General features: G+C 46.2%; 1 protein-coding gene and 1 long non-coding RNA gene across 11 annotated transcripts in view; one reads left to right on the forward strand and one right to left on the reverse strand.

Annotated features, from left to right (window-relative positions):
* The window catches only part of GSG1L (GSG1 like), a 278696-nt gene that overhangs the window by 237630 nt on the left and 22011 nt on the right, over positions 1–19055 (forward strand). For 4 of the 5 annotated variants that reach the window (XR_013167990.1, XM_077141447.1, XM_077141449.1 and 1 more), the window contains exon 5: positions 10566–10733. Coding sequence is in view for 4 of the 5 variants with exons in the window: in XM_077141447.1 (XP_076997562.1) it covers positions 10566–10733 (168 nt within the window). In the remaining variant the exon portion in view is untranslated. Of the gene's footprint in view, positions 1–10565; positions 10734–18049; positions 18588–19055 lie in introns of those variants that run through there. The other variant, XM_077141446.1, reaches the window with a different exon arrangement.
* On the reverse strand, positions 355–10345 carry LOC143666568 (uncharacterized). 6 transcript variants are annotated; one of them, XR_013167679.1, is made up of 6 exons: positions 10163–10345; positions 9564–9654; positions 2972–3216; positions 2446–2546; positions 1468–1545; positions 355–643 (listed from the first exon to the last, which is right to left on the reverse strand). It is a non-coding gene; the product is annotated as an uncharacterized LOC143666568 (long non-coding RNA). The 6 variants fall into 6 exon arrangements; XR_013167681.1 differs by having other exon boundaries at positions 355–584; positions 2972–3219; XR_013167677.1 differs by having other exon boundaries at positions 2972–3219.

Here is a 19055-nt window from a genome sequence, read left to right on the forward strand (position 1 = left end):
AGGACATCCGAGGGTTAGCAAGCAGCCCTTGGCTTTTGCTCTTCCCTGTCCTCAACTCCCCTGGATGTCCCACTCACACTGGGATTTCTTCAGGATCCAACCTTCTCCCAACCAGTTTTGTGACCCCATCCCAGCCTGAGCCCGTGGCACTCCAGCTCTCCTGCCCGGGCAGCTCCTTCTCTCGTCTCCTTGTCTCAGGTCTCCCTTGTGACAATGCCAAGGTGAGACTTGGCAGGTGCCTGGGCAGCTGCCTGTTGTAAGAGGCAGTGGTGTTGGGAAAAGACTAAGCTCAAGCTACATCTACTGTGTGAGTTTCCCACAGCTGCCATGACAACTGATTACAAAGCCAGTGGCTTAAAACAAGAGGGATTTATTCTCTCACAGTGCTAGAGGCTAGAAACCTGAATTAAAGCATCAGCAGAGCTTTCCTTTGAAAGGTCCAGGAGAGAAGCCTTCTTTGCCCCTTCGTGCTTCTGTTGGTCCCAAGTGGTTCTGGGCTTGGGGCAGCATTGCTCCAATTTTTGCCTCTGCCTTCCCGTGCTGGTCTTGACTGCAGGCATCGCTGTGTGTCCACGCCTCTTCCTCTAAGGACACCGGTCATTGGATTTAGGGCACACTCATCTTAACGTAATAATCTCTATTTCTGAAAGAGGTCACATTCTTACGTTCTGGGTGGACATGAATTTCGGGGGATGCTATTCAACCTACTACCCCTACTTTGTGTTGGGTGCTGTGTGAGGCGTTTTCCAAGCTGTGAGCCTTGGCCCTGCCCGTGACCTCCTGAGTGAGGAGTTACCATCCCCATTTCAGGGACTAGGAAACAGATTCACAAAGGGTTTGGCTTCTTTTGAATGTTGGAGGATCTGTCAATGCCTAACTGTATTGCCACACAGTAGCACACTGCCAGAGCTGGGTAGTGGCCACCCCTTTAGATGAGGTGTATGCTCTCCACCTCACCCCACTCCCCACCACTCTCTATTACACTTAACCCCAATTTACTCACTTAGTTATCTGCTTGGCCCTTGAAATTGTAGATTGTAAGAGTTGGAAGGCCCAGAGAGGTTGAGCATTTTGGCCTAGGCCACACAGCAAGTGAGTAGTAAGCTTGACCAAGTCCCAGGAATGTTCTCCCCCCTGTCCTGGTGGCACCTGTCCTCTGTTTCCCTCCAAGTCCCCATCTGTGTGGACTGCTGTGGCCTCACCACTGCCCTCCTCTGTTCCCCTTCCCCTCCTCTCCAGTCTCAATGACCCTGTGGAAACAGCAGGCCAGCCTCCTCCTCAGACTCCAGACTACTCCTGCTTTTCTATGCAGAGCTTGGGGTTTCAGCAGGCCTCTTGTGTGTGTGTGTGTGTGTGTGTGTGTGTGTCTGTGTGTCTGTGTGTCTGTGTGTGCATGTGTGTGTCTGCTACTGTGATCCTAGAAGATGCTTAGCCCCAAAAGCCGCTGGAGAGAGCTGGTTTCCCCACCGGCAGGCTGCGTATTCAGCAGGAAGTACTCTTCCTCACTCGTCTCTCCTGAGGCAGGTGGCTCTGGCCTCCTTTTCTCTAAGACACAGGTAGGGACAAAGAGATGTGGTTGCCCAAGGCTGCCCTTCTGGACATGGATGGAGCAAGCTGGTTCCCCAGAGCCTGCAGTTATCCAGCTCCTAGTCCTATCAGCCCTTGGGTGCTGGGGGTGGCTCTGGCTGGGTGCTTGTGCCTCTCTTGGCCCAGCACAGTGACTCTGTGCCCCTCTGGCCTGACCATCAGAAGGTCACAGTCTCCCTGCAGAGCAGGTTCTGGAGTGGATTCCAAGGTGGCATTCCTGTGTCTGAATCTGCTTCCCCTGCATCCCACTGACCCACTCCTGGGCCTCACAGGGGCAGAGCCACATGCCTTCACCTTCCTGCTTCCTCCCCCAGGGTCCACCCTGCTTTCGGCTCTGAAACCCAGGCCCTCCACCCACGTATCTCACTGCACCAGCTCAGAAATTTGAGCTGCACATATCAGCGAGTGTTCCAGCCCCGAGGTTTTCAAACTGTACCTTGCGTGGGGGCCACGGGGCATGAGTGTGGGGCACATAGGGAAGATAAGGGCTCACGATGCAGCTGTGAGCCTCTTGTCCACACTAAAACAGGGACAGTGTTTTTACATCTGTTTTTACTTTTTAAAATCTATTTTATTCAGTCACTCATTTATCACATACTTATTGAGCACCTACTACATGCCAAATATAGTTCTAAGTGCCTGAGGATCCAGCAATAAGCAACAAAACAAGCTCCTGTCCTCACAAGGCCAACATTCTGGTGTGGGTGGGGAGGAAACCAAAGACCAAATAATATGGATTTCCATTTCTGGGATAATGGGAGAGGTGTACTGTTTCCTGTTCCTCTTGCTAAATACAACTAAAATCCCTGGACGCTATATACTAACACACACAAGAAAGGTGGAGAGAAGACAACAAACCTGCTAGGGACCTTGGGTCTGAGAAGCACCATCATGGCACGTCCCCTGGATTTGCTTTTTGCCTCATATACTTCTGACTTGGAGCTGAAGAAGCAGGCAACCTGGAAATGCCGAAGAGCACAGACAAAAAATGTCCCAAGGAAAACCCGCTTTCTCTAGTCAAAGGACTAGGAATGAGGCAGCCCACAATGACAGAAAACTTGGAACAAAAGTTTTCTATTCTAGCCAAATGACACAGAAAAAAAACAAAGAAAAACCAAACTATGGCTCTGCCCCAATCCATGCCATCAAAGTAGGAGTGGGGAGCCTAGATTTACCCCCTTGCCACATTGTAACAAGGTGCCTTGGCATCCCTGCTGGGATGGTGTCCGCAAAGGCCAGGCAGGGACCCGGGGCTTTCATCCCAGTGGGCAGTGACAAGTCAAGTGTCAGTGGAGACCGTGGGGGAGCCTGGACTAGCAGGATGCCTCTCTCCCTCCCTGCTGGGTGGTGTCAGAGGAGACCCAGTGAAATGGCAGATACTCACCACCTCTCAGCAATAATGAGTCCACTGCTCACTCCTGTGGTGTCAGGCAAGTCCATCTGGGGAGCAGTAGTGAGGCCCTCGTGCCCCTCCAGGTCAGGTGCTGTCAGTGGAGGCCAGGTGAGGAGCCAGAGCTCCCGTCCCGCCCACCGCAATGAGGAACACTGTCCACCTCCGACGTCAAAGGAGGCTGAGTCGGAAAATGGCCTTCTTCCCCAACCTGGCAGTAACCAGCAGCATTCCTCGTTCTGCTAAAATGGTGTTGAAGGAAGTCAGGTAAAACAGAAGGTTTCAACAAGATTCAGGTCTCACAATAACCACTGCCTGAGACATACACCAATATTAAGTTTTTTTTGGTTGAAAATCACTCTTCATTCTAAGAACTAGGAAGATCTCAACTTGAATTAAAAAAAAAGACAGTCAGTAGGCACCAATACTGAGATCAAGCAGATGTTAGAATTACCTGACAAAGACTCAAAAAGCCATCATAAAATGCTTCAGTGTGCACTTATGAAACCCTTGAAAAAAGAAAGTCTCAATAAAGAGATGGTAAGTTTCAGTAAAAATGGAAGATATAAAGAAGAACCAAATGGAAAATTTAGAACTGAAAGTATCATAACAATTAAAAAGCTCATGGATAGGCTCAAAATCAGAATAGAGGAGATGGAAGGAAGAATCAGTAAACTTGAAGATAGAGAACAGAAATTTCTAATCTGAACAATGGAGAGAACAATAATTTGAAAAAATGAACAGAACCGTGAGGACCTCTGAAACTATAATGAAAGATTTAACGTTCATATCATTGGTTTCCTGGAAGGAGAGAAGAAAGAGAGCAGACTGAAAAAATATTCAGAGAAATAATGGCTGAAACTTCCTAAATGTAGAAAAAGACATGAACCCAAAGATATAAGAAGCTCTGTGAACGCCTAACAGGAGAAATCCATGCAGGATGCTCATAGTCAAACTTCTGAAAAGTAAAGATAAAGGAAAAACCTTGAAAAAGTGGCATAGAAATGATACCTTACCTACAAGAGTAAGCAGATTTCTCATCAGAAACCATGGGGGCTAGAAAGGAGTAGCACAACAGTTTTCAAATGCTAAAAAAAAGAACTGTCAATTCAGATTTCTGTATACAGCAAAAATATTCTACAGGAATGGGGGGGTGATTAAGGCATTCTCAGATGAAGGAGAACTAAGGGAATGTGTTGGCAACAAGCCTACCCTCCAAGAATGGTTAAAGGAAATTATCTAAACAGAAAAGTAATAATAAAAGGAATCTTGGGACACTAGGAAGGAAGAAAGAACAATGGAAAAAGTAAAAATATGGGTAAATAAAATATTTTCCTTTTTCTGTGGAGTTTTAACAATTACATTTGTTGGAGCAAAAATTGTAACAGTCTGATGTGGTTCTAAATGTATGTAGAGGAAATATTTAAGACAACTATATTAGAAATGAAGGAAGCCAGAGGGACTTAAAAAGAGCAATGGTTTCTATACTTCATTCAAACTGGTAAAATGCTGACACCAACAGACTATGATAAATTATGTATATATAATGTAATACCTACAGCAACCATTAAGAAAACAAAGCAAAAATATACACTCAAAAACACTAGAGATAAATCAAAATGAGATTCTAAAAAATGTTCAAGTAACCCACATATGGTGGCTTGGAGCAATGTACTCTAAAAAAAAAATGTTCTTAATCATAATCTAATCCTGTGGGTGTGAACCCATTGTAAATAGGACATTTCGATGAGGTTGCTTTAGTTAAGATGTGGCCCAAGTGGGTCAGGATGGGTCTTAATCTATTACTTAGTCCTTTATAAGCAGAATGAAATTCTGACACAGAGAAAAAGCCACAGGAAGAAGCTGGATGTCAACAGAACCCAGAGAAGCCACAGAGGCTGCCATTTTCATTGCCATGAGATAAAAAAGCCAAGAACCAAGGATAGCTGTCAGTCAGCTCCAGAATGCCACAATCTTTTGGAAGAAAGCATTGCTTTGATGATGTCCTGATTTTGGGCTTCTCCTAACCTCAAAACCATGAGCCAATAAATTCCCATTGTTTAAACCAATCCATTGCACAAGATTTGTTTGAGTAGCTAGGAAACTAAAACACTATAGGCTGATAGGAAAAGAAAGCAGATATGAAAAAGAGACAGAACAAAAACAAAGCAAAAAATAAAATAGCAGGTTTAAGCTACAGTATATAAAAATTTACATTAAATGTAAATGGTCTAAATACAATATTAAAAGACAGAGATGGGCAGAATGGATTGAAAAAATGAACCAACTATATGCTGTCTACAAGTAACTCATTTCAAAAATGTTATAGGTAGGTTAAAATAAAAGGATGAAAATATACATTAAGAAAACATTAATCAAAAGAAATGAGGGATGGCTATATCAGATAAAGTAGACTTCAGAGCAAAGAAAATTACTAGAAACATTATCATTGCATAATGATAAAAGGGTTAATCCACCAAAAAGGTATAGAGATCTTAAATGCATGTGGTCCAAACAACACTGCTGAAAAATATGTGAAGCAAAAAACTGATATAGCTGGAAGAAGAAATAGACAAAAGGACATTTATAGTTAGAGACTTCAGCATTCTTCTCTCAACAATTGATGGAACAACTAGACAGAAAATTCAGCAATGATATAAGAGAACCCCAAAACACTAGCAAGCAACTGGATGTAATTTCCATTTATAGAACATTCCACCCAACCACAGCAGAGTACACATTATTTTGAAGCACCCACAGAACATATACCAAGGTAGACCATATCCTGCACCATAAAACCAACTTTGACAAATGGGAAAAAGTTTAAATCATAAAAAATTGTATTTATAGCAATAGTGGAATGAAACTAGACAACAATGTCAGAAATATGACATTAAAATCTATAAACACTTAGAAGCTAAACAACACATTTCTAAATAATCCATAGGTCAAAGAAGAAGTCTCAAGGAAAAGAAAAAGATACATTGAACTGAGTAAAAGTGAAAAAACAACATACTGAAACTGTGGAATGCAGCTTAAAGCAGTCCTGAAAGTGAAATTTACAGAGCTAAATGTTTAAATTAGAAAAGAGGAAAAGTCTCAAATTAATAATCTCAGCTCCAACCTCGAGAATCTAGAAAAAGAAGAGCAAAGTCAATCAAAAGCAAGCAGAAGAAAGATAAGAGCAGAAATCAGTAAAATAAAACAGAAAAACAATAAAAATGAAAATCAAAGTAATTAAAGCTAGTTCTTTGTAAAGATCAATAAAATTGACAAACCTTTAGCAGGACTGATGGGGGGGGGGACAGAAGTTGGCAATATCAGGAATGAAAGAGGATGAAATGACACAAAAGAAGTTATATTTGGTGTCTCATCATCCTGCCTGGCTTAGTCATAAATTTCCATTTTGTGCAAACATCCCAATTAGTCCTGCCTTGAGCATAATCAAAATTAGCAAGGCCTGCATGTCTACATGAGTTGGATGGTAAGAGCTGCCCCTAAATTCTCCAAATGGACACTGTTGCTTCTGCCCTTTTTCACTGCTTGATTTACTAGCAGGGCAAGTACTTCTATATGACTTGGAAGATAGAAGCTGCCCTCAGATTCTCCAAATGGTCGCTGCCACTTCTGCTTTTTATGCTGTATAGTTTGAAATGTCCAGTTCCCAGTATTTGTGGGAAAATCTTATCCCTCCTCTGTGGGTCGCAATAAAGGCAATATCCTGGGACTCATGAGTGCCTCTTCCCTCCCCCCTCCATGGACCCTACCACTAGCCTAGGTAAAGTAAACCCCTCTGTCACCCTCCTTCTTCTCTCCCCACTTCCAGGGTCTTTGATCTGGCAAAGCTGTCCTTTCATGCATTCTTGGCAGGCTGACTACCTTTGTTTGTGCCTCATCACCCAAAGGACTTTCATATAACATGCAAAACACAGGGTATACCATTATAGATTCTGCAGGCATTAAAAAGATGATAAGGAAATACTACAAACAATTCTACACACATAAATCTGACAACTTAGATGAAATGAGCTAAGTCCTTGAAAAGCACAAATTACCACAACTCATGTAATATGAAATAGGTCATTCGAATAGCCCTATAACTATCGTGGATATTGAATTTGTAATTTAAGAACTTTCACAAAAGAAATCTCCAGACCTAGATAGTTTTACTGCAGAATCCTACCAAATGAAGAATTAAAACCAGTTTTATGCAATTTCTGTGAGACAACTGAAGAGGAAGAAACACAATAAAGGCAGTACAAGAAAGAAAACAACAGACTAATATAAAGTGAATATAAACATAAAAATCCTTAACAAAATAAGAGCAGATGTCATTCAAGCACATACAAACATAATTTTATACCATTACAAGTGGGGCTTATTCTAGGAATGCAAGGCTGGTTCAATATTTGAAAATTAACCAGTGTGATTCACCACATTAACAGGTTAAAGAAGAAAATTCACATGATTATATCAATTGATGCAGAAAAGGTACTTGACAAAGGTCAACACATTCATGACACAAAAAAACCTCTCAGAAAATTAGGAACAGAGGGGAATTTCCTCAACTGGATACACAGTATATACAAAGTAACTACAGCTAACACTCTACTTAATGATGAAAGACTTAACGCTTTCTCCCTAAGAGCTGGAACAAGGCAAGTATATCCCCTCTCACTGTTATTTTTCAACATAGTGCCACAGTGCCAAACATTCTAGACACTGCAGTAAGGCAAAGGAATAAATAAACTAGACAGATAGAAAGAAAAGGCATACAGATTGGAAAGGAAGAAATAAAACCATTCCTATCTGCAGATGACATGGTTGTCTACATAGAAAATACCAAGAAATCTACAAAAAAATGCTTAGAACTAATAAGTGAATTTAGCAGTCATAGGATACAAGGTAAAAAGTTAAAAATCAATTGCATTTCTACATATCAGCAATGAATAAAATGGACAACAAATTAAAACTAAAACACCATGTTAAAATCACCCCCTTCCCCCATTGAAATACTTAGGTATAATACTAACAAAACCTATACGGGACTTATATGGTGAATACAACAAATTGTTGCTGAAAGAAATCAACTAACTGAATAACTGGAGAGACATACCATGTTAATAGATTAGACAACTAATGTAACAAATATGTCAATTCTCTAAAAATTGATGTAAAGATTTAATGTAATTTCTATTGAAACCCAGCAAGGTTTCTTATAGATATAAACAAGATTGTTCTAAAATTTATATGGGAAGTCAAAGGAGCTAGGACAACTTTAAAATGACTTTGAAAAAGAAAAGTAAAATGGGGAGGTGGGAATTAGTCTCCATGATATCAAGATGTACTATATAGTTACAGTAATCAAGACTGTGTGTCTATTGGTGGAGGGACAGATACATAGATCAATGTAACAGAATAGAGAACCCAGAAATTGACATACACAAATATGTCTAATTGATTTTTTACAAAGTGAAAATCAATTTGGTGGAGGAAGGTAGCCTTTTCAACAAACAACTAGGGAGCAATTGGACATTGATAGGCAGAAAAAATAAATCTCAACCTCAACCTCACATCTTATAAAAAAATAAACTCAAAATGGGTCATGGACTTAAATGTAAAACATAGAACTTTTTAGAAAAAAACATAGCAGAAAAATCTTTGGAATCTAGGCCAGGCAAAGAGTTCTTAGACCTGATAACAAAACTGCAATATGTAAAAAGAAAAAAAAAAGGTTAAACTATGCTTCATCAAAGTTTAAAACTTTATCTCTGCAAAAGACTGTTGAGTGGGTAAAAGTAAAGCTACAGATGGAGAGAAATATTTGCAAACCACATATCTGACAGAGGACTACTGCCTAGGATAAATAAAGCATGCTTAAAACTCAATGGTTATAAAACAAAACAAGCCAATTAGAAAATGGGCAAAAAACCATGAGCTGACATTTCATCAAGGAGGATATGCAGACGGCAAACAAGCAAATGAGTTGTTCAACATCAACAGCAAAAGATGTTCAGCATGCAAACTGAAGCCACAGTGAGATGCTCAAAGCTGTCTATGAGGACACTCATGGCTTCTGTAAGACCTAAATTGGCTCCTTATCATGAAAGAACCACTGGAATGCCTGCATTAATGGGTTTGCTATAAAAGAAATAGGTGATTACTTGAACTTTCTTTGAGAAAGACTGAATCCTCAGATTTTCCAGTTTTCCTTCTGGGGTGCTCTGAGGCTGACAAAGGGAAGCACAGGGGGTGAGGGAGGTGGGTTGCACCTGACCTGGGGATGCAGGGTTATTGGTTTTCAGAGACCAGGTGGGTGGTCTCCAGCAGGGAGGCCTGAGGCTCTGAGATAATTCTGGGTAACAACAAGGCTGAGCCCTTGATTTGGAGGAAACCAGATATTAAGGCAGCGGCTGGGAAACAGGGACCCAGGTACCAATCCGATATAACTGGAGCAAGGGAGGTATCCCACTCCTGGTACTAAAAGTTGGTGTACTGTCTTGGTCAGAGGAATCAGGCAGGAGGCAATTTCTAGAACAAGCAAAGGGTCAGAGAAGGTTTAAGAATCTCCCAGCTCTATACCCACCTTTCCTTCTTCCCAGATGGGGTTAGGGCAGGTTTCCAACTTGGGGCTAAGCTCAGCATACACAGCAGGTGAGGGAGCCCTGAGTCCCCAACTATGGACAGAAAAAGTGTGTAGTAGAAAGGTGAATAGGTCATGACAACTTACCCTCCCAAAGGGAGAGCTTGGAAACCGAGTCGTATAGAAGTGGATAGTAAAAAATATTAATAATAGTAATATGATGTAATATTACTAATAAAATAATATGCTATATATTATACAGTTAATTATATAAGTAATATGAAATAGTAACACAATAATAATAGTGATGATAATAATAATTGTAAACATTTCTTGAGTGCCTACTATGTGCCTGGTACTGTTCTGAGATGATATTAGTGGGTCATCTCCTTTAATCCTTACCTATGAGGTAGGTACTATTATTATGTCCAGTTTTACAAATGAGGAAAATGAAGCAGAGAGGTTAAGCATCTTGCCTAAGGTCACACATCCACAAAGGTAATTTAGCCCCCATGAAAAAACTGTTTTTAGGGTGACTGCCCCCCACTTACTTCCCCACCATCAACTCCATCTCATGCGTCCTTCAGTTTGGCTTTCCAAACCTTTTAGTTTGTGGAATGCCCCCTACTGTTTCGTGCCTCCATTCCTTTGCATATTCCAGTCCCTCTTACTGGAATGTTCTTTCCACGGGAAAACTCTTACTCATCCTGCAAGACCCAGTGTAACGTATTTGCATTCTGTGTGAACTTCCCTGATGCCAGCCCTCTTGGATGGAATGACTGGCTCTTTTGTTGCTTCCTAATAATGAACTCTGTCATATTTGCATCACAATGTATAGATTGTGAGTGGGCAGGACCAAGCCTTATTCTTCTCCACTGTGGTACCTGCTCGATGTCTGGCCCAGAGGAGGCAGTCATGCGGGGATGAATGAATGTTTGCAGATGGGGGAATTTCTTGTCACCTCCTACCCTCCCTCCTTACATCTCTCTCCTGTTCTCTTGGCAGCCTGGCGTGGGGTTCCTTTACCTGCTGCATGGCAGCCTCTGTCACCACGCTCAACTCCTACACCAAGACAGTCATTGAATTCCGGCATAAGCGCAAGGTCTTTGAGCAGGGCTACCGGGAGGAGCCGACCTTCATAGACCCCGAGGCCATCAAGTACTTTCGGGAGAGGTCAGTGCAGACAAGGTCACCTCTGGCTGACTCTGGGAATCTGAACCCAAGGCCGGGCCTCTGTGGCCATCGGGCCTCAGCCAAAACCTGTAATGAGGGGGTCTGATGGAGGCGTTCTGGGGCCTGGGGGGTGGAAGAGGAAGGCTGGGTGAGGAGGGTTTGGACCCTACTATGTGCGAATATGGGACATTTTAATGTGTTATGTGATACGGGGTTACCTGGAGCTCAGGTGATTAGAGGCCTGAGAACCTCAGAAGGGAGCCAAGGGTGTGTTTGCCATTTGGTGCCATGATTCTTCGGACCATGATAGAGGCATAAAGTGAATGAACCGAGGTTTTCTTCTTGGGCTCTGTCGTGGCATTGAAGGAAAAAAGGACGCAACATTGGTATTGGTATTGGCTGCTAGAGGAAGGGGGATCCTCAAGGGCAGGGACCACATCTCATCACCTGAGTCCTGAGGGCCTGGCTGGGAAGAGAGGAGGTGACAATAAATGGTGGATGGATGAGTGGGTAGGTAGATGGGTGGATGGAAGTTGATGGCTGGATGGGTAGGTGGGTGTAGAATAGATTAATAGATGAATAGATGGGTGAATGGATAGATGGATGGATGAATGGATGGATGGATGGATGGACAGATTGATGGATAGATAGGTAAGTTAATGGATGGATGATGGATGAGTGGAAGGGCAGACAGGAAGATGGATTGATGGATGGAAGGACAGAAAGATTTCAGAAGCTATATAGATACCCTTATGCAGGGCTTCCTGCAAGAAACCTACTGAATAAGCTACTCATAGCACAGTAGCCTGAAACCCCATACTTCTGAGACTTCTCTCCAGGCAGAATTCCATGGTTTTTGCCATATCTGCCCCACGCTCTACTCTTCTCCTCCTGGATCCATCCAAAGCTGCTCTTAAGAACCAACCACTACCCCATCTGGCTCCAGTCTGCACCCCATTAGCTACTCTAGCTCTTCTGGGCTGTAAGGGACAGCAGTTGGGCCTGGCCACTCACTCCTCAGTCCTTCTTTTGTACATCCCACATCCCAGAGCAGATGTGTCCATGTGCATGGCAGATGCCATGTAATAGCAGCACACGCTGCTCTCTGAGCTCCATCTGTCTCCCGGGCCTGTCTCAGTTCGTGGCAGCAGAAATAGGCACAGGGCTGCTTGACGTGCATCCCTACCATGTTCCAGCTTGTCCTGCCTGGGCCCCTAAAACCCAGGAGAGCCCAAGAATTGTATACTTGGCCTGGGGCTCCCATGCTTCCCATCCTTTCTTGAGAGACGAGAGATAGAATAGCAGCCCTTGGCCAGAGTCAACCATTTTAACTGCCATTTACTGAGCACTAATTGTGTATCAGGCCCTGAGCTCCATGCATTTAATTTCATACTCAAAAACTCCCAATGCACTTTGCATTATTAGCCTCATTTTACAAATGAGGAGAGGCTCAGAGAAGCTAAGACACTTGTTTAAGGTTGCACAGTAATCTAGAGTTAGGATCCAGGTTTGCATGGCTCTTTCTGGGACTAAAGAAAGTCAGAGCTGGCTGTGCCCACAAGGATCAGGTCAACCAGATGGAAGAGGAAGAACCGAAGTCAAATGCAGGCCTGAGTCCGCTCAGATGCTGCCGTGCCTGCCTGTAGCTGCTCAGCACTCAGCTGCTAGCTGGTGGGGATTGGTGGGTAAAGACACCAGCCCTCCCACCCCTTAGGTGAGACAACTGTGGGGCATGCTCTGCACTACCCGCTAAAGGTCCCCAACGGGACTGAGCCCCAGTTGCCCTCAGCAGGAACCAGCTTTTTAACACACCCTTTATTAACTCCTTGCTGGTCTTGCATCCCCTCTTTCCTACCTATATCTCCTGGGACCACCTCTCAAATCCTTGTCACAAAGTTTGCTTTTGGGGAACCTCAGGCGGACATGCAATAAGGCCTTTCAGTGGCGGTCAAGGAGTTGGGCTCCCTGAGGTGCATGTGGAGGGGTTTCAAAGCAGGAGCCGCATGGTGGGCTGCAGTGGGGGCCACACAGTGTCCTCCCTCTGACCCCATCCCCTCTCCCCTGCCACGTGAACCTGCTTGCAGTTCCTTGAACACACCAACCCCGATCCCACCTTGGGGCCTTTGCACAGGCTGTGACCCACCCTCCCCAGTGCTCTTCCTTCAGATCTTCATGCGGCTGGCTTTTTCTCAGGTTTCAGCTCAGATGTCACTGGCTCAGTGAGGCCTTCCTTAATCACTTGGTCTGAATTTGCACATGCATACACACACACACACACACACACACACACTGCTCTAGTCACTTTTTACCCCATTGCTATTTTTTCCATACCATCTGACTCAACCTGACATTATCTTATGTGCTTTTTGGCTTGACAGTTTAGTCCCATGAAGGAAGGCCTTGGCTGCTTTGTTCCCCGCTGCCTCCTGTACCCAGAACTGTGCCAGCCACATACTAGGTGCTCATTAAATGTTTTTTCAGCGATTGACTGAATTCTTCTCTTTGGAGCCCTCAGCTCTGATTCCCTGATGGCCTTTTGGCTGCAGTTTCCCCCTCCCCACCCCACCTGACAGATTCACCCTCCAAACACTCCCGTTTCAAAGTCCCAGAGATTGAGACTGCGACTGCCTGGCATGAGTCAGTCCTCTTGCCCCTGTCACTCGGCCTTGGCAGGGAGGAAGGTTGCCTGGCATCCAGGCTCGCCTCGCCCGAGGCGTGGGCAGAGAATGCTCACCCTGGAGGCGCAATGGCCATCAAAGCGCAGGCCCATAATGGGTGCCCACTAAGCGCTCATTGCAGGGACATCAACAGCCTGGCATATCCAACCACTCTGTTAACACAGGAGTCAGTTGGGGCCTTGGCTGGGGGAGCTCTACCTCCTTGGGCATCCGTGGGAGAAGACAGAACCTCTCCGTACCCCAAAAGCGGGAAGCTGCCAGGTGTTGTGCCCCAGTTCTAATGGTCCCCTGATAGTGTGGGAGAAGATGAATGCTTTCTAGCAGACGTGCATAAGGTTGCTTTATATGTTCGTTACTTGAGCATATTATGCAGGGGTTCATCAAATTTGATTTCCCTTCCCCTCTGAGGCAAGCACTTCAGCTTAACTGGGCTGTTCTACTGTGTGTGTGTGTGTGTGTGTGTGTGTGTGTGTGTGTGTATGCGCGCGCGTGCATGTGTGTGTGTGGTGTGCCTTCCCTACACAGAGCCCAGAGCACATGGACAAATCTTCCGTGGTCCACAGAGTGGCTTGTGCAGCAAGGCTGAGATCCTCAGCGGCCAGCGCCCTTGAAATTGCAGCTGGTGGTACAATGCAGGGAGACCCATGCCCCCCTCTGCCCGCATTTCTGACTCCTTGGGGGATGGGAAGGTGCAGAGAAAGAGCGGGGGTTTCGGAGGCTGCCAGATCTGAGAGAGGATTTCAGTTCCACTGCTGTGTGTTTTGGGGCAAGCTGCTGAGACTCTCTGAACTGGTTTCTTCTAACCCATGATGGGAAAATCCAGAGCTCCCAGGGCCTTGGGAAGGCTTAAATGGGATAACCCATGTAAGGTGCTGAGATAGCCCAGCCCGTGGAGTGTGCTGTATGGGTGTGAGTTCCTGTCCCTCCTGGCAGATCCAGAAGGACGTATGAGCGTGGCAGTGATCAGCTGCAGGTGGAGATGGGATTTTTAGAAACACTGTGGGTACTCCTGTTACCAGCCACAGCAAACACTTATGTTGTGCTTATGCCGGGCCAGGCACCCTGAATGCTTTAAGGTATTGCTCAGCTACCTAAGCCAGCAGTTCTGTGCGTGGATCATGGCCACCCCCATTTTATAGATGTGAAATTTGAAGCTCAGAGAGGGGAAGTGACTTGCCCCAGGCCCCACAGCGGGGTAAGTGGCAGGGCAGGATTTCATTCCTGCCTGCACAGAGGTAAGGCCTGCACACCCAAGGGTGAGCGAGGTGAGACCCACCGCAGCACCGCTGACAGTTCGAGGAGGCGGGGGAGGTGAGCGAGAGGCTGGGAATGGAGGGCCTGGGATGATTCAACAGGGGGCAGGAGCACCGCCTCCACCCCTGCCCATCCCCGCCATTCCCATCAGCAGGGGAGGCTAACCCCCCACCCCAAGACCCCCAGACCCCGACTCCGAGAAGCTCCACCTTTGCCAACTCTGAGAAACATCCAGAATTAAACCCTCCCAGTGTGGCCCTGCCTGTCGTCCCCAAGGAGGGCGTCTTAATCAAGGCTCCCGAGGGGAGGGTGAAGCTGCTGAATGAAAGGTAAATATTTGCAGATCGGGGCTTTCTTGAATACTTAATGTTCAGATCTGATTTAACAACGTGTGGAGGAAGATGGGACTTGTTGCATTGGCCTCCGAGGGGAATTTGGCAGCTGAACACATATGCCCACCTCGCGTGGGAAGTCTGCGGGACTTTGGGAAGGGAGAAGACACCCTCAGAGCTTTCTAGAAGGGCGCTCCTGCTCCTTCTTGAGCCTCCTTGGAGACAGACCCTTCCCGCCTCCCCTTCACCCTGGACCAAATCCCCTCTGTCGCATCCTCACTCTCTGAAACTACTTGTTTATTTATTTGTTTATAGCTGTATATCTGTCTCCTTCCCAGGGGCACTCCATGAAAGCAGAGAGCTTGCCTTTCTTGGTTTCCACTCTGTCTGCCTGGGGCTCAACATTAAATGATTAATTATTATTCATAATGAATTATTTTGTAAATCACAGCAAAAAGTTATACAGTGCTTCTTGTTCTAAGTGCCTTACTCATTTGACGCTTTGGAGTACAATGAGAAATAGAACAGGGTTATAATGAACTCTGCAATTCATGTTGAGCTATGAGTCCCCAGGCAAGTCACATCACCTTTCTGAGTTTCGGGTTTCCTGCTTGGAAAATGGGCCAGTGCTGCTCTCAGCTCTACTGGGAGGATGGCATGGGATGATGCAATTAAGTTTCTGGCACAAAGCCAGTGGTCACCCTCTCTCCAACAACCCTACCCCCTCCCGCTCCCCAACGTTCGAGATCTTTCTCCGTACCCGGCAAATAAGACACCCCTTGCCTGAGAAAGGGTCACGGTGCAGGTTGCAAACGATGGCCCTTGGAGAATCCTGCTTACAGATGTGCTTTGTGCAGCCCACATGTTGGTTTTAAATTTCTTAATTGTTGGCTTTGTGCCCTCACTGGACTCAAGGCAGGCACAGAGCAGCCAGACCCCCAATCCCAGGAGGGACCGGTGGATGTAAATCACTCCCACACAGTACAGGGCTGACCTACCTCCTGGCTCCATACACATCCCAGTGTTGTGTTCGGAGCTGGGCACCTGGATCTTGCACCCCACCAGCCACTCTTCTCTCACTCCTGTCTTTTTGCAGGGAAACTTTTTGAAGAGCTTGTTTCCACTTCCTCACCTCCCACTCACTTCACAACCCACGCCAATCTGGCTCCGGCCCCTCACCCCGCCAGAGCAGCTCCCAGCAGCCATGGCACTCAGCACACGCTGTCCTTCCTGAATCGTTCTCTTTCCCTGGCTCCTGTGAGCGACTCCTCCTGGCTTTCTCCCCCCTCTCGCACGACCCTTCTCTGCTTCCTTTACAGGACTGTCCTCCTCGTTCTCTCTCCTTCTTAGTGTTGATGCCCCCTGGGTTCAGTTCTTAGTCCTCTTCTTATGCACCGAATCCTACAGCCTCAGTGGCCATGAATGGCCAGGGACTCCCGAAGTCCCCTCCAGACTGCCATCTCTATGTCCAGTTGCCCCCTTGGTGTTCCTACTTTGGATTCTTAAATCCATGTTAAATCAACGTGCCCAGGCCCGAACTCATTCCTGATATTCCCCTGCCCCTCTCCCAGTCCTATTTCAGCATCTTTCTCTGTAAATGGCATCACTGCACAAGCTGGAAAATCTGTAAATCCTGACCGACCCCTCCCTCTTCCCCACCCCGAATCCAAGTTCAAGTCCTCAAAAGTCCAGTGGATTTTCCCTGCTACACTTCCCTCTGTCTCCGCTGCCATCATCCCAGTCCAAGAACACAACAGCTCTCGCCTGGATGAGTTCAACAACCTCCTAAGCGCCCTTTCCACGTCCGTTTCTGCCTGCCTTCTAATCCACCCTCCCTCGAAGAGGCTTCAAGACGGTGCAGACACGGCCAGGGTAACTCTACTCCCTCATCTTTCTCCCTAAAACACCCGGGTGACTTGCCACCCCCAAGACCAGGACCCAGCTCCTCGCTGTGAGCCTGCTGGGCCGTCTGCGCCCTGGCCTGCCACCTCCGGACCCTCACCTTGACCGTGACCCCCAGTCCCTGCACACAGCACCCCCGTGGCACTTCCTCCGTCCCCCAGACTCCGCGTCACCACCTGCCGGCCAGCCTCCCCAGCCTTGCTAATGCCCATCCTCAGCATTCACCTTAATTGTCAACCCCTGACCGGACCAAATTCCCCTCGCACATCCTGTCACAGCTCCCCGGACCCTCCCTCACTGCCCCCATCACAGTGCAACGTTGCATTTCTCTATATAAGCAACACGGGGCAGGGACTGGTGTCAACTCACCTTTATAGTCCCAAATTGCCGGATGGATGGAGTGAGTGACAACACGCAGAAAGGAAGGCTCCTCTGAAAGAGCGTTTGGGTGTGGCGCTGGCCAGGTTGTGAGACGATGGTGGCCTTTGCCCTCTGGAGGCTGCCAGTGGCCCCACGCTTTCCAGCCCAGCTGGCTTGCACCAGCCCTCTGTCATCCCCATCACTGTGACTTGCTCACCCTTCTGAGCTGCAGAAGAGACTTTTGAGACCAAACAAGACTGAAGGTTTTCCCATCACCTGCACAGCCCTTGGATTTGGAGGAGATTCCCTAGGGGCCGTAGAAGGTGGGGATGGGAATTTAGGGTGGGGGCTCCACGAGGGCTGTGAATATTTGTGTTGCAAGTAATAATGTCTAACCTATGTGGTTCTCAGAAAAGAGCCTCTAGGTGCTAATATCTAGACGTCGCTTTTCTAAAACCCAGTATTGAAAGAAAAGGAGACAAAAGTCTAAACTGCACAGAGCTCTGAAATTGTGGATAGCTTTTATCTTCTTCTCTGTGCTTTTCCAAATGTTTTAAATTACGATGATATTACTAGAAAATGTGCAAAGGGAAAACAAAAAGAATCTTTGGAAAAACAGATTTACTTCCTCTTATCTTAAGGTAGCACTTTTGATGTGGTATTATGGAATCTTAATTTACTACCTGTGGTCATTTATTTGCGAAAATATCTTTTAATTCCATTGCTCATTCCACCGGAAATTGATCATTTAAAATCAATGTGTGCTTTGTCCTCTGCAACTGTTGCCCAGATATGGAAACCTGGAAACATGTTCCATCACAGCTCTGCCTCCCTGTCTGCTTTTGCTGTTTGATTATTATTTCTCTGCAACACCTTGCACTTCACCAACACGCTTTGCTTCGCTGTTTATTCTTGAAAGAGGCGCGGCGCCCAGAAATCAGACATGGTGCCGTGGAGATGGCAGGGGCCTCACCCTGGCATGGAAGGAAGGCAAAGAGCACAGAACAGTTCTCAGGATGGAATACTGTTGAAGGAAAGTGGAAGGAACATCTGGAATAGATGGCCACTTCCGGGATGCCCCCGTTTTCTCCTAACTATCAGACCATCGGAGGGAGAATGAGAGATAGAAGGAAGGGACTTGCCTCGGTTTCTCTTTGGTGCTGCTGGCTTTTGGATGACACCCATATGTGACCAGGGCTTGTGGGGAAGAGGTTAGAGACCTGGAACCCACCAGGAGATGGCTGGGCTGGCGCTTGGCCGATTCCCCCACGGGCCCAAAGCCTAGGGTGTAACGCCAGGGTCTCAGACATGATCTGCAGACCCACAGCATCGGCCCTACCTGGGCACGTCTTAGAAATGCAGAATTTCAGGCCCCCACCCCAGACATACTGCATGGGAATCTGCGTTTTTAATGAGCTCCGCAGGTGATCACCATCACAGGCTCCCTTAAAGTTGGGGCTGCGCTGGGCCAGAGGACAGAGTGGACGCCGCCCTGGTCATGGGCTCAGAAAGCGGATGTGGCCTGCAGAGGTCGATGGATAAAGAGGGTTCCTCTAGCTCAGTGCTACTCAAAGTATGATCTCTGGGCACACTTTGTGCCGGTGCACAAACACCCATGATGATAAAGTTCAGAAATTGAGAGTAAGCTTTACAAACTGTTACAGCAACTTGACTTTGCTGGGACATCCATGCCTGCTTTACAGATGGTTTTTTTCCCATTTCATTTTCTAGCAACTCATTTTTATTATGTTTTATATGGGAATCGGTCCACATGGATTGAAAATTAAGGGGGAAAA

The sequence above is a fragment of the Tamandua tetradactyla genome, chromosome 23 (assembly GCF_023851605.1).
Source record: "Tamandua tetradactyla isolate mTamTet1 chromosome 23, mTamTet1.pri, whole genome shotgun sequence".
In the NCBI taxonomy this organism is placed as follows: Eukaryota; Metazoa; Chordata; class Mammalia; order Pilosa; family Myrmecophagidae; genus Tamandua; species Tamandua tetradactyla.